The following is a 26293-nucleotide window of genomic DNA, read 5'->3' as shown; positions in this document are numbered from 1 at the left end:
CGTCTTCAGCGATGAGAGTCGCTTCTGCCTTGGTGCCAATGATGGTCGTATGCGTGTTTGGCGCCGTGCAGGTGAGCGCCACAATCAGGACTGCATACGACCGAGGCACACAGGGCCAACACCCGGCATCATGGTGTGGGGAGCGATCTCCTACACTGGCCGTACACCACTGGTGATCGTCGAGAGGACACTGAATAGTGCACGGTACATCCAAACCGTCATCGAACCCATCGTTCTACCATTCCTAGACCGGCAAGGGAACTTGCTGTTCCAACAGGACAATGCACGTCCGCATGTATCCCGTGCCACCCAACGTGCTCTAGAAGGTGTAAGTCAACTACCCTGGCCAGCAAGATCTCCGGATCTGTCCCCCATTGAGCATGTTTGGGACTGGATGAAGCGTCGTCTCACGCGGTCTGCACGTCCAGCACGAACGCTGGTCCAACTGAGGCGCCAGGTGGAAATGGCATGGCAAGCCGTTCCATAGGACTACATCCAGCATCTCTACGATCGTCTCCATGGGAGAATAGCAGCCTGCATTGCTGCGAAAGGTGGATATACACTGTACTAGTGCCGACATTGTGCATGCTCTGTTGCCTGTGGTTCTGTCAGTGTGATGTATCTGACCCCAGGAATGTGTCAATAAAGTTTCCCCTTCCTGGGACAATGAATTCACGGTGTTCTTATTTCAATTTCCAGGAGTGTACATTATAAACGTATTTGTTGCGGTGGAGGAAAACAGGAATTCCAAAAATTTTCACTTTTATCCTAATACTTTTCAGCCCTCTGCGGCAAGGAAAATATAATGTTCCCTGATACTCAATGCGTCTACCTGTCGGAATGCCACGTTCCTTCCACAACAATTTACGATGAACAAAAACATTCACTGTGAAGTCGTTTGCAATACTTCCTCTTTTCTTCTTCCCTGTCATTGCTAATATCACATGGTGGGGTGTAACTGTGGATAAGAGTTCTTGTCCTCCCCCTGCTGAAACTGTAGAGTATGAGCGATGCGGATGGCGTTAGTGTACAAGAGCGGGAGGTGCAGATACGTACCTTGACGTCGCTGGGGAAGACGAGCGCTTCGTCATCCTTGTCGACGACAGCCATGTTGTGCGGCCTATAGTGCTTGCGGCCGTCCCAGCAGCCGATGGCGTTCTGGTCGATCAGGTTGAAGAAGAGGATTCCGTCGTCGCCCATGTACTGCGCCGTCACGTGACCGTTGGGTCCGCGCTCGCCGAGGTTCTGAGCAAACAAAGCGCCGGTTATGGCCGCATACGAGCACTGACAGGAGCAAACTCGAGGTGGGAAGAATTCTCTGAGTAATATTTGTGAATGTAAATTCCCAAAGTATCCGTCTAGGCTAGTTTGTTTACACGTTTTGTGTAATTGATACCTTATAAATAGTATTTGGAAAAAGTCACATTTGAAAATCTCCAAGAGCTGAAATGTGCCTTTTGGTAGTCTACCTCCACATAGTGAAGTGAAGCCTTGTGGTGAAGTATTCGAAAGATTGATTGACTGTGATCGGAGCATGGCTTTATTTTGTGTGGCATCACATTCAGAACGTTGCCATGTACGCTGTTGTAAACTTAATGATACGTGAAGATGATCAGAAGATCTAAACTGGCAGTAAATAAAAAAAAAATATTTTATAGTCAGTACTCTGTGGTTTTCAAAGGTGACTTCTTTCTAGAAGTGTCTGACACATGTTTCACGGAGCGCTTTGGAAAGCACTGATTGGAAAGAAAGATCTACAGCTTTTTCAGCAGGACCAGAAGATCTAATTCCAGATGTGACGTGAAGTGGGATCACAATGAATGAAGAAAGAGTCGAATGTTTTGAGATAAGGAGCTAACGGTCGGAAATTAACACATTTTCTTTAATGACATAAACTACTTAACCATCATTGCAACAACATAAATACTTACTGAGGAATGTCAGCCTCAGTGCAAGCTTTGTAACAAAAACTGGGGCATCACAATCGTTTGTCTCCATTGCTTGCGGGTGTCGTTCGTGATAGGGATGGTGTTGATGATTCACAAGTAGTGTCCTCACAGTATTATCCCACGTGTGTGTTTCAAGGTGAATTGATCTGTACATATGAAATGATAATATTTTACACCTTCAAGTGTAATCGTTGCTTATTTTTTATTATTGGCCAGTCCCGTCTGTCATGCGATTTTCAAGTCGTATCTGCAAGGAACAGTCCATAATTGTTTACATCAGTGATAAAAAACAAGGAAATAATTATTCCCTCCTTCCCTGTCTTTCATATTTCCACCTGCGGCCAATATCGACTTCGACTGCGACTGAGAGGCGCTACAGATTGCGGACTACTGCTAACGGGGGCGCGCTCGGCATGTCATGTGGGCACAGCTACTTGCAGCAGCGGAGACGGACAGGCAGGTGTGGTTCAGTCTAGTGCAGTCCATTGCGTGAGCTGTTATCAGTCACGCCATTGTACTTAGTGACTGCGACACTGCATTGTATCTGGACTTATCATTATTGCCTTTCCTTCAGTGGTTCGCTTTCGACAGACTTGGCATTGTTTATGGATTACGCAAATTTTCGGAAGTGGACAGAAACAATGAAATAAAAGAATTGTGTTCGCAGTTGCGAATATGGACAACCGTTAGCTTTATAATGGAATGCCTACAATAGAAGTTTATGCCACACCGGGGCATGAACCCGGATTTCCCGCTTATCACGAATTGTCACCTTACCTTGGAACTCTTCATGAGGAGTAGAATAAGTGAAGTAAATTTTTACTCCCCGCCTTCTGTTCATCATCATTAACACCACGAACACGACATTTAACCACACATGATTCTATCACAGGCACCAACATGACGGAGCTTCGTTTATAATATACTTGAGATGGATTTCGTTGAACTAGGACATCCACTATCATGTGAGCCACAGGACAAAATAAAGAGAAATATGTGTTTCTCTGTAGAGATTAGAAATAATTGTCTACAATCCACCAGCTCGTCGGATTCATTTCCGAGTCTGTCCCCCTTCTTATGTTCTCCGTCCACCAATAAAAGGTGCCTTGGTTTTGTAAAGGTTCCACAACACATTATCGACTTCTGCAGCCTATCTCCCTATCACCTTCCTTTACAAACTTCGTTCAGAACCGTATGATTAATATCTTCAAAATTTATGTTTGTAGTTACATTCTTATTTACTTACGTAGCGACACAGAAAGTAAGTTATGCGTGTCGTTCCACACTGAGACTATAGTGCAACAGTAGTGACACACTGTCATACGAGAATATATGTTGTGGGTTTCCTACAGGCACAGTTCTGTTGTGTTATGGATAATTGGTGCACCGTATCGCGGGAGTGAAATGGTACAGGAACTGGAAAATATGTGGGATATTGCAATTCTTGCAGGAAAAACGTCTGAACTGTTCACAGATTCACAGCGAAAATCCGACAGTATATGGTCCGTATGCAATTTCGTGTCCAGCCTTAGTGTAATGGTGCTAACACTTTGACCAAGACTGCACAGACGCGGGTCGTGCTGATAAGGAAGGAAGGCAATCACATCGACCATGGACGACAATGTCCAGGCAATCAAGAGAGAACATCTCGGAAGGGGTGAGGGGAAGAAGAGATATTCCAACAGCAAGGACTTTCACACGGTGGTTGTCGAAAAGCTTCATGCCCAAGGAGTGGATTTCTGTCATTGAGGAAGTGAATGATTGGTAGAACGGTCTGACCGTTGCTTGAAGAGTCTTGGTGACTATGTTGAAAAATAGTGTCGCTCTGAAGTGAAATGCCGCATGTAATAAAGTTAGTTGGCCTGCCATCATAATGTGTAACTTTTTTAAGTCACCATTTACCTTATCAATCATTTTACAACTGAGTATGTATTTTTCAATCCTAGAGACATCATTTTTGTGACAACAGAAAGTTGAGCATGTATGTTGTTAACGCATGCGGGATCTTTATGGTGGCTCTCCATCGAATAGTACTTTTCTGGAGTTGAGAACAAGCAGGTAGTGTGGTCATTTAACAGTAAATCTTGCAATGGATGTTTGGGCCTTGGAAGCCACGTGCAGTGCATCTCAAAACACTTACGAGGGACAGAATTCTTTTACCAAGAATTTCTCGCACCAGTGTGCAGATAATGCTTTCGGCGGAAGAGTCGGATAAAAACGGCCTACCTGGACCTGCCCCTAGCCGCAGCTGGAACAAGGGCGCTAGAGAAAGCTAGGTCGCCTAGCCAGAGCGTCTGTAAAGTGTCGTAAACGCTCTTTGTGAACATGGATGGTGGCCATAAAAATTAGCGCGTTTGTATGTTCCCCGTGGACTGGACACTTTCGATGGAACAGTCAGGTGGCGTTGCCCGTTTGCCTGAAGAGTTTTTTTGGGAAGCTTCAGGTCTCTGGGCCGGCCTCTGTGGGCGAGGGGTTCTACAGGGTGTTACAAAAAGGTACGGCCAAACTTTCAGGAAACATTGCTCACACACAAAGAAAGAAAATATGTTACGTGGAAATGTGTCCGGAAACGCTTACTTTCCATGTTAAAGCTCATTTTATTACTTCTCTTCAAATCACATTAATAGTGGAATGGAAACACATAGCAACAGAACGTACCAGCGTGACTTCAAACACTTTGTTACAGGAAATGTTCAAAATGTCCTCCGTTAGCGAGGATACATGCATCCACCCTCTGTCGCGTGGAATCCCTGATGCGCTGATGCAGCCCTGGAGAATGGCGTATTGTATCAGAGCCGTCCACAATACGAGCACGAAGAGTCTCTACATTTGGTACCGGGGTTGCGTAGACAAGAGCTTTCAAATGCCCCCATAAATGAAAGTCAAGAGGGTTGAGGTCAGAAGAGCGTGGAGGCCATGGAATTGGTCCGCCTCTACCAATTCATCGGTCACCGATTCTGTTGTTGAGAAGCGTACGAACACTTCGACTGAAATGTCCAGGAGCTCCATGGTGCATGAACCACATGTTGTGTCGTACTTGTAAAGGCACATGTTCTAGCAGCACAGGTAGAGTATCCCGTATGAAATCATGGCGGTGAATCGAGGAAGTACAGTACATACTGACGAAACTAAAGTGAGCTCTAACATGGAAATTAAACGTTTCCGGACACATGTCCACATAACATCTTTTCTTTATTTGTGTGTGAGGAATGTTTCCTGAAAGTTTGGCCGTACCTTTTTGTAACACCCTGTAGACGCTTCAGTCTGGAACCGCGCTGCTGCTACGGTCGCAGGTTCGAATCCTGCCTCGGGCATGGATGTTTGTGAGGTCCTTAGGTTAGTTAGGTTTAAGTAGTTTTAAGTCTAGGGGCCGATGACCTCAGATTTTAAGTCTCATAGTGCTTAGAGCCATTTGAACCATTAGGTCTTTGGAACAATCTTAGAATGGAGCGCAACACTTTTGGAGCTCTGAGATGGTCCAGGATGGGACACAAAGGCAGTTCCCTTAGTTTGAGCGATGCCTCTTGTCAGACACGCTATAACGTTCGAGCCGTCGAGATAATGATCTCTGTGCTAAATGTGTTGTTCGCTTTAGAGCTAAACGGAAACTCAAAATATGCTGCCTACAGTGGCCGAGGAAGAAAAGAAGTCAGGAGCACAATGTCTTCTCTTCCATGTCTGGGAATTTGCTTCTCCAAAAAAGAGAAGAATGTTGTTAACTTTAAGGACTGGCCTAGGGGTAGAGCAGACGAGTTAGAGGGAAGACCTGGATCTCATGGAGTCTGGTGATTGGCACGAAACCCTTGCAGGGATGGTTGTGAGAGTGCTTTTGTGGAGTTCACCAAGGTTTGATGGAAAGTGAGAAGAGGAGAGACTTGAACTTCTGATTCAGTCTCTGGTCTGGAGTGGATACTGATCTTGACTCTTATTATGAGTGGGTTGCGCGGACACTTGTCCTGACTTCGCGCTAGCATTGGTCTTGACTGGGCAGCCTGTGTTGAGAACTTAGCTGTACCAGCAGTTTAGATCTCAGTCATCTCGGACAACTCGCTGTGCCGAGGGCAGTCATATTTGTGACAGGTCTGCTGCCTTGACGTTTGATCTCCTTGTGCAAATTGCTGTATGAGTCAAATGGTTCAAATAGCTCTGAGCGCTATGGGACTTAACATCTGAGGTCATCAGTCCCCTAGAACTGAGAACAACTTAAACCTAACTAACCTAATGACATCATACACACATCCATGCCCGAGGCAGGATTCGAACCTGCAACTGTAGCAGTCGCGACGTTCCGGACTGGGGCGCCTAGAACCGCTCGGCCATCGCGGCCGGCTGTATGAGTCAAATTGGTCCATGATATGACCGGCGAACGGGAGTGTCCCACTCTGGAATCTGCCGAGATTTCGGGGCTCCATTAGAAGGTAATTGTGATCCGTCTAACAGATTGCCAGCTGCGACTTTACATAATTCGTGCCGGTGACAGCCAATCACAGGCGTCGCACATCGCTGCTCTGCAAACGCTACGACTGCAACCGGCAGCTGAGACAGCGCTACACATCGAGAAAGGGGAGATGTATTGCTGCTCTGGATTGTTAGGGCAAACAGAATCACAGTGTCACCACTGTTCTCAGCTGCACCAACGTTGTATAACTTCTGGGTAGAATATACCCATCAAAGTCCATACAATGTTAGATAATTTCAGACTAGGTTATCCATGTTTTGAGCCAGAATAAATAGTTGAATCAGACAAACCTTACTCTTTCCCAATCAGTCACTACCTACTGAAGTGTTAACTGTTTGTTGCGTTTATTTGTGTTGCCAACAATTCATGTTTTATTTGCCATCATGCTTAACATGGATTGCTTGCCCAATTTTTTCATCACTAAACTTGTGCCATAACTTATAAAAGATCAAGCCCGTAGTGTTATATTAATCACCCATCAACGGCTGACTATAATAATATCAGGGCCACCATTTCATCAATATTATTTCAGCATTCAAGTTCATTTAGACTCTGAAAAATGTTATAACCTCTAATGCAGGCTAACGACAACAAACACAATCAAATGGCAAAATAAATTTAGCAGACACATGGGCCAGGTAGGGAAGTAAACTCATAGTCGCGTGTAGCTTTTCGAATCATACCGCCAGCACAATGTAGTCTTGCAATAGAACCCTGAAATATAATTCCTCTTGGAACATTTCTTATTTTTTAATCTCCAGCACTATGTGACTGATTTAAAGTCGAGACAGATGTACAGATAAAATCCAATAGTACAAATTAACGGTGCTGCTGTATCGCTGCACTCAACTACACAGAGAGTTTGGAAAACATTCATTCGATGTCTCAAGACTATATCTTCTACATGAATGAAGAGGGACACTTGGGGTAAAATTTAATTTACGCATCGTAGTGCAAAATTTTATTTCCAAAGGAACCATCTGATTTACAAGGGCATATCTTGTTACAGGCATGCACACAGATCCTTTAACTACTTTTTACAGTTACGTTTGCGATAAATGTTTTCGTTTACCTTCCACAGACGTTGTGTGGAAGTCGTACGGAGGTAAGGCAAACATCCAGATGATAGTCTCGCATCATATTTTTACGATCATGTTTGGAGTTACTGTGTTCATTGCTGTTGAAATGCGGAGTCTCGGTTCACCAAAATATGTTGGAAGGCGAGGCACACAGACATTTTCTTTGAAATATCCATAAAAATGCGTGTACAATGAAATAATATGACTTTGGTGGCGAGTGGTGAAACGCGAGATCCGTACACCCCTTTCTCTATAGGGGGTGCAGTGACGTCTGTCGACGAAAACCACGTCGAACAGCTGTAACTGAACAGCACCTATTGAAAGGGTGAGTGCGAAACGTCTTTTATAGTTCGTTATGACCAGCTGGACTCGGCGCACGACGGGTAGTGAACGAACTAGCGAGCTGCACCTGGGAGACACCTATTGGTAACCACATGAACCAGCGACTTACAATTTACACTAGGGGAAATGCTGTACATAGTTTCAAGGTAGAAGTTAAAATTAACCTCAAGTTAACATCTTCTTTTACGTTGTTGTTGTTGTTGTGGTCTTCAGTCCTGAGACTGGTTTGATGCAGCTCTCCATGTTACTCTATCCTGTGCAAGCTTCTTCATCTCCGAGTACTTACTGCAACCTACATCCTTCTGAATCTGCTTAGTGTATTCATCTCATGGTCTTCCTCTACGATTTTAACCTCCACGCTGCCCTTCAATGCTAAATTTGTGATCCCTTGATGCCTCAGAACATACCCTACCAACCGGTCCCTTCTTCTTGTCAAGTTGTGCCACAAACTACTCTTCTCCCCTATTCTATTCAATACCTCCTCATTAGTTACGTGATCTACCCACCTAATCTTCAGCATTCTTCTGTAGCACCACATTTCGAAAGCTTCTATTCTCTTCTTGTCCAACCTATTTATCGTCCATGTTTCACTTCCATACATGGATACACTCCATACAAATACTTTCAGGAACGACTTCCTGACACTTAAATCTATACTCGATGTTAACAAATTTCTCTTCTTCAGAAACGCTTTCCTTGCCATTGCCAGTCTACATTTCATATCCTCTCTACTTCGACCATCATCAGTTATTTTACTCCCTAAATAGCAAAACTCCTTTACTACTTTAAGTGTCTCATTTCCTAATCTAATTCCCTCAGCATCACCCGATTTAATTTGACTACATTCTATTATCCTCGTTTTGCTTTTGTTGATGTTCATCTTGTGGTGTCACCGCCAGACACCACACTTGCTAGGTGGTAGCTTAAATCGGCCGCGGTCCATTTAGTACATGTCGGACCCGCGTGTCGCCACTGTGTAATCGCAGACCTAGCGCCACCACCAAGGCAGGTCTCGTGATACGAGAGAGCACTCGCCCCAGTTGTACGCGAACCTAGCTACCGACCAGATGTACGAAGCCTTTCTCTCTCATTAGCCGAGAGACAGAATAGCCATCAGCTAAGTTAATGGCTACGAACTAGCAAGGCGCCATTAGCCATACAGTGATTGTACTTAAAGCCTCCTGTGTATCGTCAAGATCGATGTACCTCAATCAATGAGTAAAGTTAAGTATTAAACCTGCTCCGTACTTTTCTTCCTAACATTAATTACGTATCCTGTTCCAGTACTTCACGCCCGTCTGCGTTAGTCTAGCTTGCCTTTTCAGCCATCTCAACTTCACGGTGTCGGCCCAGCTACCGACACAACACATCTCTCAAGACACTGTCCATTCCGTTCAACTGCTCTTCCAAGTCTTTTGCTGTCTCTGACAGAATTACAATGCCATCGGCGAACCTCAAAGCTTTTATTTCTTCTCCATGAATTTTAATACCTACTCCGAATTTTTCTTTTGTTTCCTTTACTGCTTGCTCAATATACAGATTGAATAACATCAGGGACAGGCTACAACCCTGTCTCACTACCTTCCCAACCACTGCTTCCCTTTCATGTCCCTCGACTCTTATAACTGCCATCTGCTTTCTGTACAAATTTTAAATAGCCTTTCGCTCCCTGTATTTTACCCCTGTCACCTTCAGAATTTGAAAGAGAATATTCCAGTCAACATTGTCAAAAGCTCTCTCTAAGTCTACAAATGCTAGAAACGTAGGTTTGCCTTTTCTTAATCTTTCTTCTAAGATAAGTCGTAAGGTTAGTATTGCCTCACGTGTTCCAACATTTCTACGGAATCCAAACTGATCTTCCTCGAGGTCCGCTTCTACCAGTTTTTCCATTCGTCTGTAAAGAATTCGTGTTAGTATTTTGCAGCTGTGACTTATTAAACTGATGGTACGGTAATTTCCACATCTGTCAACACCTGCTTTCTTTGGGATTGGAATTATTATATTCTTCTTGAAGTCTGAGGGTATTTCCCTGGTCTCATACATCTTGCTCACCAGATGGTAGAGTTTTGTCATGACTGGCTGTCCCAAGGCTGTCAGTAGTTCTAATGGAATGTTGTCTACTCCCGGGGCCTTGTTTCGACTCAGGTCTCTCAGTGCTCTGTCAAACTCTTCACGCAGTATCTTATCTCCCATTTCGTGTTCATCTACATCCTCATCCATTTCCATAATGTTGTCCTCAAGTGCATCGCCCTTGTATAAACCCTCTCTACACTCTTTCCACCTTTCTGTCTTCCCTTCTTTGCTTAGAACTGGGTTTCCATCTGAGCTCTTGATATTCATACAAGTGGTTCTCTTCTCTCCAAAGGTCTCTTTAATTTTCCTGTAGGCAGTATCTATCTTACCCCTAGTGAGATAAGCCTTTACATCCTTGCATTTGTCCTCTAGCCATCCCTGCTTAGCCATTTTGCACTTCCTGTCGATTTCATTTTTGAGACGTTTGTATTCCTTTTTGCCTGCTTCATTTACTGCATTTTTATATTTTCTCCTTTCATCAGTTAAATTCAATATTTCTTTTGTTACCCAAGGATTTCTATTATCTCTCGTCTTTTTACCTACCTGATCATCTGCTGCCTTCACTACTTCATTCCTCAGAGCTACCCATTCTTCTTCTACTGTATTTCTTTCCCCGATTGCTGTCAATTGTTCCCTTATGGTATTCCTAGAACTCTGTACAACCTCTGGTTTTATCAGTTTATCCAGGTCCCATCTCCTTAAATTCCCACCTTTTTGTAGTTTCTTCAGTTTTAATCTACAGTTCATAACCAATAGATTGTGGTCAGAGTCCACATCCGCCCCTGGAAATGTCTTACAATTTAAAACCTGGTTCCTAAATCTCTGTCTTACCATTATATAACCTATCTGATACCCTTTAGTATCTGCAGGATTCTTCCATGTATACAACCTTCTTTTATGATTCTTGAACCAAGTGTTAGCTTTGATTAAGTTCTGCTCTGTGCAAAATTCCACCAGGCGGCTTCCTCTTTCATTTCTTAGCCCCAATCCATATTCACCTACTACGTTTCCTTCTCTCCCTTTTCCTACTGCCGAATTCCAGTCACCCATGACTATTAAATTTTTCGTCTCCCTTCACTATCTGAATAATTTCTTTTATCTCATCATACATTTCATCAATTTCTTCATCATCTGCAGAGCTATTTGGCATATAAACTTGTACTACTGTAGTAGGCGTGGGCTTTGTGTCTATCTTGGCCACAATAATGCATTCACTATGCTGTTTGTAGTAGCTTACCCGCACTCCTATTTTTTTATTCATTATTAAACCTACTCCTGCACTACCCCTATTTGGTTTTGTATTTATGATCCTGTATTCGCCTGATCAAAAGTCTTGTTCCTCCTGCCACCGAACTTCACTAATTCCCACTATATCTAACTTTAACCTATCCATTTCCCGTTTTAAATTTTCTAACCTACCTGCCCGATTAAGGGATCTGACATTCCACGCTCCGATCCGTAGAACGCCAGTTTTCTTTCTCCTGATAAGTCGTCCTCTTGAGTAGTCCCCGCCCGGAGATCCGAATGGGGGACTATTTTACCTCCAGAATATTTTACCCAAGAGGATGCCATCATCATATAATCATCATGCTCTCGGGAAAAATTACGGCTGTAGTTTCCCCTTGCTTTCAGCCGTTCGCAGTACCAGCACAGCAAAGCCGTTTTGGTTAATGTTGCAAGGCCAGATGAATCAATCATCCAACACGTTTGTCTGGCCTCTCAACAGGTACCCCTCCGTTGTGGTTGCACCTACGGTACGGCCATCTGTATCGCTGAGGCACGCAAGCCTCCCTACCAATGGTAAGGTCCATGGTTCAGGGGAGGGGGGGGGGGGACGTAGAAGATATATTCTTGAAAAATACGGTGTGCCACGTGGGGTAGTCGTGCGGTCTTAGGCGCCTTGTCACGGTCCGCGAGGCTCGCCCCGTCGGAGGTTCGAGTCCTCCCTCGGGCATGGGTGTGTGTATGTATGTGTGTTGTCCATAGCGTAAGTTACTTTAAGTTAGATTAAGTAGTGTGTAGGCTTAGGGACCTATGACCTCAGCAGTTTGGTCCCATAAGACCTTACCACAAATTTGAATTTGAATTTCAAAAGTCCCGTGCGTCTGTTTGAGACACCTTCCATTCGTTATGCAACTGTCATTCCTTTCACTGTTTTCTCGAAAGCTGGCATGGTAAGACCGTTAATATGTAAAAAATTAGAGGCTAATTCTTACAATAAAATAAAAATATTAAGCAGTTACCGCTGATGATGCCATTTATTAAAAACAAATAATACCGTTGTCGATTTCGAATCGACAGGCTCATCCTCTGAGCACTGTTCACGTTTTAAAATAAGCTGTACGCAATTTTAAACGTGAATGCCATCTGATGGTGATCCTATCGGTTCGAAACCGGGAATGGCGCCGTTTGTTCTTAATAAACAGCGTTATTAGCACGGATGATTACTAGTCTTACTTAACTGTAAGAATTAAACTGAAACTTCATGGCAGATAAAAACTGTATGTTAGACTGGGACTCGAACCTGGGACGTCTACCTCTTGCGGGCAACTGCTCTACTGACTGAGCTGTTCATGCTAGACCCACGATCCGCCCTCACAGCTTCACTTTCGTCAGTAAATTTCTCTTCCCTGCAAACTTCACAGAAGTTGTCCTGAATACCTTGCGGGACTACCAGTGCTTGAACTTCCGAAAAATTTTCACGGTAGGAGTGAGCTTCTGACCGAAGTACAGCTGTGAGGACGAGCAGTGAGTTGTGTTTGGATACTTCAACAATAACGACATAGGAAAATGACACTTCAAGGAACTTAACCCTACAAACCGCATGGCACCAATTGATGCAGAACCCACGCAAAGAGATTTGTTTGAAATGTAGTTACTTCAAACTTCAACGAAAAAATTCTATACGGAGTTCATGAAACACAGCTTATTCATCTCTATCTAACAAAAATATCTGCACATGGAATAATATGAGTGTGAACGAACATTAACAACCCAATCAGCCGGCCGGATTGGCCGAGCGATTCTAGGCGCTACAATAGATCTTATCACCAAACTGGAATGGCCCTGACACTGGCACTCTCATCCAACAGGTCGAAACAACAGCGTCGCTTGGTTACTGGAGCAATTCGTGCTTCGCACAGTAGAGAACGAATTACACTCATACCTTGACAGCATTTAATTTTTAATCAATGAATATTTAAAGATGATTCAAAATCCCAAGTACAGAGAGTGGATACAGGATTGCCTCGACCCAACCCTCCGATATTGAATACTTTTGGTTCATGTGATCTACTTCGGAGAATTACAAGCCAGCCTGAGAACGGAGTGCTAAGGGGAACACGTTCTGGGTGCAATGGAACAGGACTTAATTGCAGCAGTTCAACAGATTACCTCAGTTTCTGAGAACGATCCTTCTCACACTGAGGAAAATTCAATTTGTTTTATTTATTCATTTTAAGAATGTGTCTCGGTTTAGTCATTTTGCAGACAAAAATTTGTTTTCCCAGCGGGTTCTCTATTTTTTTTCTCATTTTCCAAGAACAAATTCTCCATATTCATTTTAATTGTGAGAAATACCGTGTACGGAAAGACTTTAGTTCCATGAAAATATATACTTCTCTATAAATTACATTTAGCTAACAGTGGGGATTTCAAAAGAGCTTCACAAGAAGATGAAGAAGGAATTAATTTCCCAGTAAATCTGTTAAACACCAAGAAAACATTTTTTTCACTAAGGAAACTTGTTTATAACTGAACACGAACAATACGAGACTGGAATTGAAGGGAGAACCGATAGAGGTACTCAAAGTACCCTCCGCCACACACCATCAGGTGGCTTGCGGAGTATGGATGTAGATGTAGATGTAGACGTTGGCGAATTCAGACGGGAGAAGGCTGGTCAGTGACTGGTGAGGGCTGTTGGGAGAGAAGGGAGCACCCCCCACCCCTCGAAGAGAGGGTCATACAGTAAAGCATTTGACCACGAAAGTCAAAGGTCGCAGGTTCGAGATCCGGTCCCACATACAATTGTAACCGGCTAGGATATTTCAAATCGACGCACACTCCGCTGCAGAGTGAAAATTCTTTTTGGAAGAAATAATCTTTGTGTATGCCTTTATCTTCAGCGTCAAGAGAATGGCTTTTCCTCTTCGTAGAACTGTTTTCGAGTAGTCTAGAGAGCGGCGCCAGCTGGTACCTGGAAGTAGTGGAAGTTGCTGTCGACGAGCGATCGGTCGCGCAGCACGCGTGTCGAGACGGCGAATTCCCTGTGGCTGGCCAGCGGGTGGAAGAGCAGCACGCGGAAGCCGTCCTCCTGCGGGGGCGTCAGCGCCATGCCGAACACGCCCTCCGACCACCACTGGAAGTTCATGCCCGCGATGTTGAAGTCGCCGCGCAGCGGGTCCGGCAGGAAGAAAGGGTGCGTCACCTGTCCAAACACATACACCGGCACTGATTACCGTCACGCCCAGGGATGGAATGGATCCGCAGCACACTACACACAGATTAGCCTGTACACTAGTACACCTAGGTGTTTCCATTTCTGCAAGTAGCTGTCCAAGTAGTAAGCACACAAATACCAAATATATGATCGGGCACTTTTTCTTCGACTGTTGAAGACGTGAGGCGTTGGCTTTACACAAATAACGAATTGCCTTCCGGTGTCTCTTTCCCTTTAATTTCGTTCCCCTCGGACACCCAGATTACAGTTAGTGACTGATGCTGTGATGTGGGTGGTGTAGTCAACGAGGACCTATACCAAGATTAAGCACACCAGCAGAAGATCCTGGAGGAAGGCCGTGAGAAACTTACTGAACATCACTTGTTACTTAGAAATCCATACAACTAATTTCCTGAACAGCAAAACTCTTTACTAACATGTTACAATGTCAAAAAAGCTTATTTGTTTTAGTTGTAAATATTTGTCATGTATTATTGTTTTTCTGACATGTTTTACATCCTGAAGGACCTCCTCACTATGGATCAATTGGAATGAAAATAAATCTAATCTAATCCTAGCATTAATGTCTCTTTTTCTTTACAACAATATAAACTTTTAACGAACGCAAGGCATACATTTCTCTCTTTTGAATCTTTAGTCATGACTCAAGATTTTCCTCTCACAAGAAGGAAGTATATCGAACATGAATAAATTACAGTCGGTCAGGCCGAAGTCGGAACGCGGCGCAAGCCCTCAGGCGGCACAATAAACTCAAGGGTACATCTACATCAACATACATACTCCGCAATCCACCACACGGTGCGTGGCGGAGGGTACCACGCACCACAACTAACATCTTCTCTCCCTGTTCCACTCCCAAACAGAACGAGGGAAAAATGACTGCCTATATGCCTCTGTACGAGCCCTAATCTCTCTTATCTTATCTTTGTGGTCTTTCCGCGAAATATAAGTTGGCGGCAATAAAATTGTACTGCAGTCAGCCTCAAATGCTGGTTCTCTAAATTTCCTCAGTAGCGATTCACGAAAAGAACGCCTCCTTTCCTCTAGAGACTCCCACCCGAGTTCCTGAAGCACTTCTGTAACACTCGCGTGATGATCAAACCTACCAGTAACAAATCTAGCAGCCCGCCTCTGAAAATGGTTCAAATGGCTCTGAGCACTATGGGACTTAACATCTTAGGTCATCAGTCCCCTAGAACTTAGAACTACTTAAACCTAACTAACCTAAGAACATGACACACATCCATGCCCGAGGCAGGATTCGAACCTGCGACCGTAGCGGTCGCCCGTTCCAGACTGAAGCGCCTAGAACCGCTCGGCCACACCAGCCGGCCCCGCCTCTGAATTGCTTCTATGTCCTCCCTCAATCCAACCTGATAGGGATCCCAAACGCTCGAGCAGTATTCAAGAATAGGTCTTATTAGTGTTTTATAAGCGGTCTCCTTTACAGATGAACCACATCTTCCCAAAATTCTACCAATGAACCGAAGACGACTATTCGCCTTCCCCACAACTGTCATTACATGCTTGACCCACTTCATATCGCTCTGCAATGTTACGCCCAAATATTTAATCGACGTGACTGTGTCAAGCGCTACACTACTAATGGAGTATTTAGACATTACAGGATTCTTTTTCCTATTCATCTGCATTAATTTACATTTATCTATATTTAGAGTTAGCTGCCATTCTTTACACCAATCACAAACCCTGTGTAAGTCATCTTGTATCCTGCTACAGTCACTCAACGACGACACCTTCCCGTACACCACAGCATCGTCAGCAAACAGCCGCACATTGCTATCCACCCTAACCGAAAGATCATTTATGTAGATAGAAACAACAGCTGACCTACCACACTTCCCTGGGGCACTCCAGATGATACCCTCACCTCAGATGAACACTCATCATCGAGGACAACGTCCTGGGTTCTATTACTTAAGAAGTCTTCGAGCCACTCACATATTTGGGAACCAATCCCATATGCTCATACCTTAGTTAGGAGTCTGCAGTGGGGCACCGAGTCAAACGCTTTCCGGAAGTCAAGGAATATGGCATCCGCCTGATACCCTTCATCCATGGTTCGCAAGCTATCATGTGAAAAAAGGGCGAGTTGCGTTTCGCAGGAGCGGTGCTTTCTGTAGCTGTGCTGATGCAAGGACAGCAACTTCTCTGTCTCAATGAAATTAATTATTTTCGAACTGAGAATATGCTCGAGAATCCTGCAACAAACCGATGTTAAGGATATTGGTCTGTAATTTTGAGGATCCGTCCTTCTACCCTTCTTATACACAGGCGTCACCTGCGCTTTTTTCCAGTCGCTCGGGGTTTTACGTTGGGCAAGAGATTCTCGATAAATGCAAGCTAAGTAAGGAGCCAATGCAGTAGAGTACTCTCTGTAAAACCGATTTGGAATCCCATCAGGACCTGGCGATTTATTTATTTTCAACCCATTCAGCTGCTTCACAAACCCTGGGATGCCTATCACTATGTCCTCCATACGGGAATCTGTACGAGGCTCAAACGGCGGTATGTTTGTACGATCCTCCTGCGTGAAGGATTTCTCAAATGCGGGGTCTGTCCCCGCGCAGGGAATTCAAGGAAGACACAGGTCTGATGCAGCACGGGGCAGCAGTAACACCGGCAAGCACGTTGCGACAACATCCACATTGCTCAGTCCCACAAGGCCAGTTCTGAGCACTCCGTTAGAAAAATGCCAGCGCCGGAAATAATGGCCTTGCACGGCTGCTCACACCGTCCGCTCAGCTTCCACTTCCCGTCCGCCCATCGGAACCTCTCTCTCCAGCCCAGAGTCCGCTAACCAAAGATTCTCTCATGAGCAAGGACAGTGTACCACTCACTGAACACGAGGTATCGACCACGCTGCACTGCTGAGCGGGTGAAGAAGCTAGGAGATGGAAACTGTTGCGTATGATTGTAAGTCGTGGTAGGGCTGGGAGAGCAGGATGGGAGGATGAGAAACAAAATGGATCGGTGACTCTGTCGAGCCGTTGAGCATCGGAAAGTATACGTGTGAGAAAGAGACAGCAGCTAAAAAAGAGGTGGCTAGGCTGTACTAATAAAAGTTTGATTGGTATGTTGGAGCCTTGATGTAAGTGTAGGGATTCTGAGACTACTCCTACATCTACACATACGTGATTACTCTGCTATTCACAATAAAGTGCCTGGCAAAGGGTTCAATGAGCCACCTTCATGCTGTCTCTCTACCGTTCCACTCTCGAACGCCGGCCGGAGTGGCCGTGCGCTTCTAGGCGCTACAGTTTGGAGCCGAGCGACCGCTCCGGTCGCAGGTTCGAATCCTGCCTCGGGCATGGATGTGTGTGATGTCCTTTGGTTAGTTAGGTTTATGTAGTTCTAAGTTCTAGGCGACTGATGACCTCAGAAGTAAAGTCGCATAGTGCTCAGGGCCATTTGAACCACTCTCGAACGGCACGCGGAAAAAAGCGAGCACTTAAATTTTTCTGTGCGAGCCCTGATTTCTCTTATTTTATCGTGATAATCATTTCGTGCTATGTAGGTGGGTGCCAACAGAATGTTTTCGCAATCGGAGCAGAAAACTGGTGATTGAAATTTCATGAGAAGTTCCCTCGCAACTAGAAACGCCTCTGTTTTAATGATTGCCACTCCAATTCACGTATCATGCCTGTGACACTATCTCACCTATTTCGCGATACAAAACGAGCTGCCCTTTGTACTTTTTCGATGTCATCCGTCAGTCCCACCCGATGCGGATCCCACACCGCACAGCAATACTCCAGAATATGGCGGACAAGCGTAGTGTAAGCAGTCTCTTTGGTAAACCTGTTGCACCTTCTAAGTGTTCTGCCAATGAATCGCAGTCTTTGGTTCGCTCTACCCACAATATTATCTATGTGGTCGTTCCAATTACAAATATGTAATTGTAATCCCTAAGTATTTAGTTGAATTTACAGCCTTCAGATTTGTGTGACTTATCACGTAATCGAAATTTAGCTGATTTCTTTTAGTACTCATGTGAATAACTTCACACTTTTCTTTATTCAGGGCCAGTTAGTCTTTTCGCACCATACAGATATCTTATCTAAATCATTCTGGAAGTCGTTTTGATCATCTGATGACTTTACAAGACGGTACATGGCAGCATCATCTACAAACAATCTAAGACGGCTACTCAGATTGCCTCCCACGTCGTTAATATAGATCAGGAACAATAGAGGGCCTATAAAACTTCCTTGGGGAACGCCGGATATTACTTCTGTTTTACTTCCTTTGGGAACGCCGGATATTACTTCTGTTTTACTCGGTGACTTTCCGTCTATTACTACGAATTGTAGACTGTAGTTGCTAGGTTGTGTAGATGTCAGCACGTTCTGCGTAACGGATGGGGGATGTGTTCAATTTTGCTTGGGATAGGATGTGGAACGATGGGGGTGGGGATGTGTTAGTGCAGGCACGACAACGGCGGTTGTCGGTCGCGACATAGCCAACTTTATGGTGTTGGATGTATCATAGATTCCACTCCGAGTATGTGCTTTTCTCTGCGTTCCCGGATGCGCTACCGAATCAATTATTCCTCGACGCCTCAGGATGTGTCCTATCAACCGAACCGCTCTTTGTTCTTTTGTTGTGCCATAAACATCTTTGGTCTCTAATTCTTTGCAGTACCTCCTTATTAGTTATCCGATCTACCAAACCAGTATTCAGCGTTCTTTGTAGCACTCATTTCAAAAGCACTTCTTGTCTGAACTGTTCATCGTCCGCATTTGACTGTCGTTCAAGGCTACGCTCCAGACAAATTCGTTCACAAAGACATCCTAACACTTAAATTTACATTAGATGTTAACAGTTTTCTTTTTCTCAAAAAGGCTTTTCTTATGACTACTAGTCTACATTTTATATCCTCTCTACTTCGGCCATCTACCCAAATAGCAAGCCGGCCGCACTGGCCGAGCGGTTCTAGGCGCCTCAGTCCGGAACCGCGCTGCTACTACGGTTAGAAGCCTACCTCGGGCATGGTTGTGTGTGATGTCCTTAGGTTAGTTAGGTTTAAGTAGTTCTAAGTTCTAGGGGACTGATGACCTCAGAAGTTAAGTCCCATAGTGCTCAGAGCCATTTGAACCAACATTCTCTAAATCTACAAGTACTGTAGGTAAACATAGGTTAGCTTTTTCCAGTCTCTCCTCTGGTATACATGGTAGGGTCAATACTGCCTCGCTCGTTCCTAAATTCCTCGTGCAAGATCAGCTTCTACCAGCATTACCAGTTGTCTATAAATTACGCATAGCTTATAAGTGCTTTGTAAGCAAGACTTATTAAACAGGTAGTTCGGTAACACTCACACAAGTCAGCACCTGCGGTGTTTGGTATGGCAATTATTGCGTTATCCTTGAAGTCTGATTATATTTACCCTGCGTATCTTGCATACGAGATCGAATAATTTTGTCCCAATAATTCTGAAGGAATATCGTCTACTACCAGAGCCTTGGATCAGCTTAGGTCTTTCAAATCTCTGTCAATATCTTCTCGCAATATTACATCACCTATCCGCTCTACATACCTTCCATTTCCTTAACATTGTTTTTAAGTTTGTTTCTTTTACACGGCCCTTCTGTATGCTTCTTTCACCCCCAGGCTTGTCTTTTTCACTTGGTAGCGAATTGCCATTTATGCTCTTTATATTCACGCGGCTGCTTTTCCTCTGTCTAAAGTTCTACTTTCTTTTCCTATGGCTTTTAGTTATACTACTGCGAATGTACCCGATGTTCTGTCTTACGCGTATTACTGAATATTGTTTGGCTCGCTCATTACTTCGTAAATTGGCTAACTTACGACAATCTTTGCCGAGCATTACATGGTACTGACTGCTGTGTAGCTATACCAAACGGACACATTCACCACTAAATCGGTGCTAGTGACTGCAACACGGTTACTAGACAACTGTGACGGAAAGGGTCTGGAAACTTCAATAAGGCATCGCATTATATCTACGACGCTTTCACACAAGAACACGGCCTCTAGAAGAAAAGGACACGAACCCTTAAATGAATATCTATTAATGTGACTGCTGAGGAAGTACGCGAGATGAAACACGAAAACCCCAGCACAATAATGAAATATTATTAGATTTGTCTAGCATTTAACCTGTTGAAATTTGGCAGATTCACTTACGTTCCAGTATCTCCCACACTGACGGATTTTTCATGTATATTCAGAGACGTATCTTCGACGCGAATGAGAATGTCATATACTTGAAAAATACCTGCAGGTAACACTGACAAAGAGCATTGATGGTTCGCAGCGGCGCAGAGTGCGCTGTTAACTCAAACCGTTCTGGAATTTCTACTACTATCACCTATTCTAGACATGTCTCTAGGACAGTCATAAACTTCAAGTTCACCTCTCCGTTTCTCAGAGAGATTAATTCGAAAGTTTTTACTGATGTCTTGAAGGACGAAAGAAAAAAAACGTAAACGATTACTCAGTAACAGTTAGAATACGCCTGAAATGTTGGCGAGCGACATCATTTTTACGTTACTCACCTTTTTTGTTCTCTTTCCCTATCGTTCACGCAGCTCCTAAATTCGCAATGTGAACTAGAAGACTATTGCATTGTAATAAAGCAACTTTAATTTTATCGATTCGTTGAAAACTGGGTAGATCTGCCGAGTCATTTATTACACTCTCATTTTCCGCACAGAGAACGCAACTAAATGTATAACTACTTAATTTAATCCGTTAATTGCTATTACTTGCAAAATTATGTCCACAGGAACATCGTTTTCTCATGACAACTGTGGATTTTATCCGCAGTTAAGAAGTCTCTTGCACTTACACTGTTGCGTTTTTTTTCCTAGTGGTGTCACCTGTTAAACATTTTACTATAATAATAATATTAACTATATTATTATATTGTTGTTATTAGTCTGTTGCTATGTAAGCTTTGATTTTAATACGCTTCGAATGCATTTAGGAACACTGAAGAAAGCAACTTATCTTCAGTTAGTCTGTGGTCAGGAACTGCATCGTCAAATGGCTCAAATGGCTCTGAGCACTATGGGACTCAACTGCTGAGGTCATTAGTCCCCTAGAACTTAGAACTAGTTAAACCTAACTAACCTAAGAACATCACAAACATCCATGCCCGAGGCAGGATTCGAACCTGCGACCGTAGCGGTCTTGCGGTTCCAGACTGCAGCGCCTTTAACCGCACGGCCACTTCGGCCGGCCGAACTGCATCGTCACTGTAGGTACATCCACCATATCTTCAGTTAGTCTGCGGTCACGAATTGGATCACCACTATACATTCATTGTTTACCTGTTACCATAAACCACCCGACAGATCTAGGGATCTTGCTGACTATGGGAGTAGCCCAACACTACGCAGACAATTCATAGAGACACATGCTATGTGTGAACGAGCATTTTCCTTTTGAAAAATGGCATCACTGCCAGAGATACACTATGTGATCAAAAGAATCCGGACACCCCCAAAAACGTACGTTTTTCATATCAGGTGCAGCGTGCTGCCACCTACTGGCAGGTACTCCATATTAACGACCTCAGTGGTCATTAGACATCGTGAGAGAGCAGAATGGGGCGCTCCGCAGAATTCACGGACTTCGAACGCGTGCAGGTGATTGGGTGTCATTTCTGTCATACGTCTGTACGCGAGATTTCCACCCTCCTAAACATCCCTAGGTCCACTGTTTCCGATGTGATAGTGAAGTGTAAATGTGAAGGGACACGTATAGCACAAAAGAGTACAAGCCCACCTCGTGTGTTGACCGACAGAGACCGACGACATTTGAAGAGGGTCGGAATATGTAATAGGCAAAAAAATGGTTCAAATGGCTCTGAGCACTATGGGACTTAACTTCTTTGGTTATCAGTCCCCTAGAACTGAGAACTACTTAAACCTAACTAACCTAAGGACATCACACACATCCATGCCCGAGGCAGGATTCGAACCTGCGACCGTAGCGGTCCCGCGGTTCCAGAGTGTAGCGCCTAGAACCGATCGGCCACTCCTGCCGGCTGTAATAGGCAGACACGTATCCAGACCATCACTCTGGAATTCCAAACTGCATCAGGATCCACTGCAAGAACTATGACAGTTAGGCGGGAGGTGAGAAAACTTGGATTTCATGGTCGAGCGGCTGCTCATAATCACACATCACGCCGGTAAATGCCAAACGACGCCTTGCTTGGTGTAAGAAGCGTAAACATTGGACGATTGAACAGTGGGAAAACGTTGTGTGGAGTGACGAATTATGGCACACAATGTGGCGATCCGATGTCAGCGTGTGGGTATGGTGAATTCCCGGTGAACGTCATCTGCCAGCGTGGGTGGTGCCAACAGTAAAATTAGGAGGCGGTGGCGTTATGGTGTGGCCGTGTTTTTCATGGAGGGGGCTTGAGCCCCTTGTTGTTTTGCTATGACAGCACAGGCCTACATTTATGTTTTAAGCACCTTCTTGCTTCCCACTGTTGAAGAGCAATTCGGGGATAGCGTTTGCATCTTTTCAATAAAATCCCTGTAATGCACTGGCCTTCACAGAGTCCTGACCTGAATCCTATAGAAGACCTTTGGGATGTTTTGGAAGGCGGACTTGTGCCAGGCCTCACCGACCGATATCGATACCTGTCCTCAGTGCAGCAGTCCGTGAAGAATGGGCTGCCATTCCCCAAGAAACCTTCCAGCACCTGATTGAACGTATGCCTGCGAGAGTGGAAGTTGTCATCAAATCCAATACCATATTGAATTCTAGCCTTACCGATGGAGGGCGCCACGAACTTGTAAGTCATTTTCAGCCTGGTGTCCGGATACTTTTGATCACATAGTGTACAGCGCACGAGTACGCAGGATGTCCGTGATACACCATTGTGACGTGAGTTCCCTGTTACTACCAGCCATGACCTTAAGTTATACCCGATGGCTCTCTACACTCTGACGCTAGGAATAATACGGCAGTGCTACTCCAGATCATTGGAAGAATAAGACCTCTTCCCAGGTCGCCGCCATACTAAACAATGATGGTCATCCGGGGTAGTGAAGTACAGCGATTCATTGCTGAACACAATGTGGCACCATTCATCAGCAGTCCGTGCTTCTTAGTCACAGTATCACTCCGAAAGCAGTCGTTTGTTTTGTGGTGGCAACGGCAGCCTACGCATGTGACGCTAATTTCCTATTCCGGCTGTTGCTAGTCTTCGACCAGTGGAGTAGGATGACACAAAATGTTGCTGCTAGTTGTTGTTCTCGGATGACAGGCACAGACGTGAAAGGTTTACGAGGCGGTTGGTGCACAGTGCCGAGATCCTCCCTTTTGATGGTCAGACGTGGGCGACGAGAACGTTGGCGACATGTATGCCTGCCCTCAATTTTCCATAAAGTCCAACATCGGGCCACTGTCACATCCGAATGCCCCGCAGATATGGTCCGACCGACCAAATAGAGGCTCCTTTAAGTGTCTGTCAGCTGCTGATAATGCTGTCTCACAGGCCTACGCGGCATCTCTGTGCCCTTCGCAGTGATCACCCAACGTCTGACACTGTTACGCCACTTATATACCCTAGCAAGACTGGCAACGACGCTAAACAGGAGCAAGAGTAATGCACTCTGGTGGCCGATCTGACTGTCACAGAAAACTGCAATTCTAATCATGCATGTACCCGCTGATGATGTATGTGGCCGTACGAAGTTAGGTTAACAACAGACCATGTCTTCTGGCTGTCTTACTCTTTTTGTCAGGATGTGTATTAAAGACAAACAACTCTGTCTAGGTCATTTTTCGTTAATTTGGAAAAGGTGTTTGTCTTTCTGTGTCAAAGATGTTGATCTGTAGTTACGATCTTGTACATTTTCTGTAAACAGCAGCGAGTTGTACCCTTTTCCGATCAGGCGAGACTATCCGTTGCGGAAGGGATTCTCGATACACATAAGCTAGGAAAAGACCAAACTCCTAAGTGTATTTAATAAAAATCTAAATGGAATTCCATCATAGCCTGAAGCATTATTTTCTTTAAGTAGTGTTAAATGTTTGCCAGTAGGACGGACACTAATATCTGTGTCTCTGATTGTGAGTGTATGCGGCTGTTATGATAGGACATAGTACAGGGACCCATTTATGAAGTTTTCGGTACCACGTTTTTACGTATTATACGACACATATTTCGCAGTATATCAAATGCTAAAAATACGTATTTTGTTGCTCTGTGTTGTATCAAGCAGCATTGTACACGAGATATATAAAATGTAACACATCCATTTAGTCAAGTACAACTCATTTAAATAAATTAACACGAACCTTAATTAGTGGGAAATTATCTTAATGTAATCACCGATTTAACGAAATTCACAGGAAAACTAATTATTTCATTTGTGTAACTATCAGAAAATAATCATGTAGAAATGTTAGTGTTAAAATAAATTCAGTCATTAAATGCGAAATTTATTGTAAAATTCGATTATTTAATGAAACGACGAAGTTAGAGTTTTCTGTAGATTTCTGGCTGACTGATGTACTTAGTTGCGTTCGCTCTCAAGAGATTATGTTTCTACAAAAACTCAAATCATGTTGATTGTAATTAGTTCTGTAAATAGGCGTTCTAGCACTTTCTGTCATAAACAAACTATTAGTTCTATCATTTGGTTAAAATGAGATTATTATATAAAATTTGAACTTCTAAATCTATTTCTACGTTATGTAAAGTACTCCAAAATATTTCAGAATCAAAATTCCTGTTGTAATTAAAGAGATATTAATTATTTTGTATTAAGTGTTACTAGTCACGTTTGTCAAGCATGAATTTCGATACCGAGTTTGAAAAGCAATTTTAGAAATCTCATTTGTTATAATTAGTTGTTTATTATCTTCAAAATTGTAACTGTAGTTTTTCATGGAACAGCCGATTTTAATTGCAACTCAATTAATGTGGCGTGATTGGACAGTACTTTCGAAGAACAGGTTTTGTTAAGAAACTATACAAGTAGTGAGTCAAATAGCTCAGGAGTCGTAGTTGTTTTCAGATAGTTCGAATACGTGATCTGTGAAGTCAGTTTCTTTGAGCTGTGCATTGTACGAATGTTCTGGAACACTATAAACTTTAATAAAAACATGCAAACTATGTGTTCATGCCAATTATTTAATGATATCGGCTTTTCACATTGACTTCTGGCATTTCCGCAATGAAGCAATTAATGTTATACATCCCAATTAACATTGAATTGGTGGAGAAAAGTCGTCGAAACCTATAAGATAAGTACATACACTCCAAGCATTTCACTGAACTTAACACAGATTGAGTCTATGAGTATGTTAATCGAACAATTTTTGTTAGAACCTGGTAAAAGAGTGTTATACAGTCAAACATTGGTATGGTATTGTTCTCCTGCGTGAATACGATTTAAACTTCGCAGTTTAATATTTTTACTTTCTGTTTGTTGTTCTCAGTTTCAGCACCAAACAGATCAACGAAACATTGAACGGGGAAGGTTTGAACCAGCATTGCAATACGAGCTGAGAAAGTACTAACAGCGAGTACTGTGTTGCGGGATAACCACGTTATTTGTGTCTGCAAGTTGTCCGCCATGTGACGGACGCAGATAGGGACTGTACTCACTATGATTGTTAATATTTAAAAAAAAATCGGGAATCCGGTAATTCGATATTTAAAAAAGTCGTTATTGCCCCTCGATGTTTCGAAAAAGTATCGATATACTGAAGAACAAAATATCGACGTACCTGCGTATAAATATATCAGCTGCACATTGTAAACATGCTGCCAGTTTTAGAGCTGTATATTTCAGTACTGATTTATTATTAAATATTCTGTAGATCAACAAGCTGGTAGCCTCCTTATCTCCCTTAGAATGTGGACTGAAAAGAAAACAATGTACGTTCAAGCTTGGCGATAAACACTTTGCTA

General features: G+C 43.7%; 1 protein-coding gene across 1 annotated transcript in view; it reads right to left on the bottom strand.

Moving 5' to 3' along the window:
• Window positions 1-26293, bottom strand: part of LOC124606663 (protein yellow-like) — a 118555-nt gene that overhangs the window by 7714 nt on the left and 84548 nt on the right. The window contains exons 5-6 of the mRNA XM_047138674.1: window positions 14101-14331; window positions 1057-1245 (exon numbers count right to left, since the gene is read on the bottom strand). Of these exons, the coding sequence (XP_046994630.1) occupies window positions 1057-1245; window positions 14101-14331 (420 nt within the window). The remainder of the gene's footprint in view (window positions 1-1056; window positions 1246-14100; window positions 14332-26293) is intronic.

Source organism: Schistocerca americana, chromosome 3 (assembly GCF_021461395.2).
Source record: "Schistocerca americana isolate TAMUIC-IGC-003095 chromosome 3, iqSchAmer2.1, whole genome shotgun sequence".
In the NCBI taxonomy this organism is placed as follows: domain Eukaryota; kingdom Metazoa; phylum Arthropoda; class Insecta; order Orthoptera; family Acrididae; genus Schistocerca; species Schistocerca americana.
The sequence above is the reverse complement of the archived record's forward strand: the minus strand, read 5'-3'. Positions and strand labels throughout refer to the sequence as shown.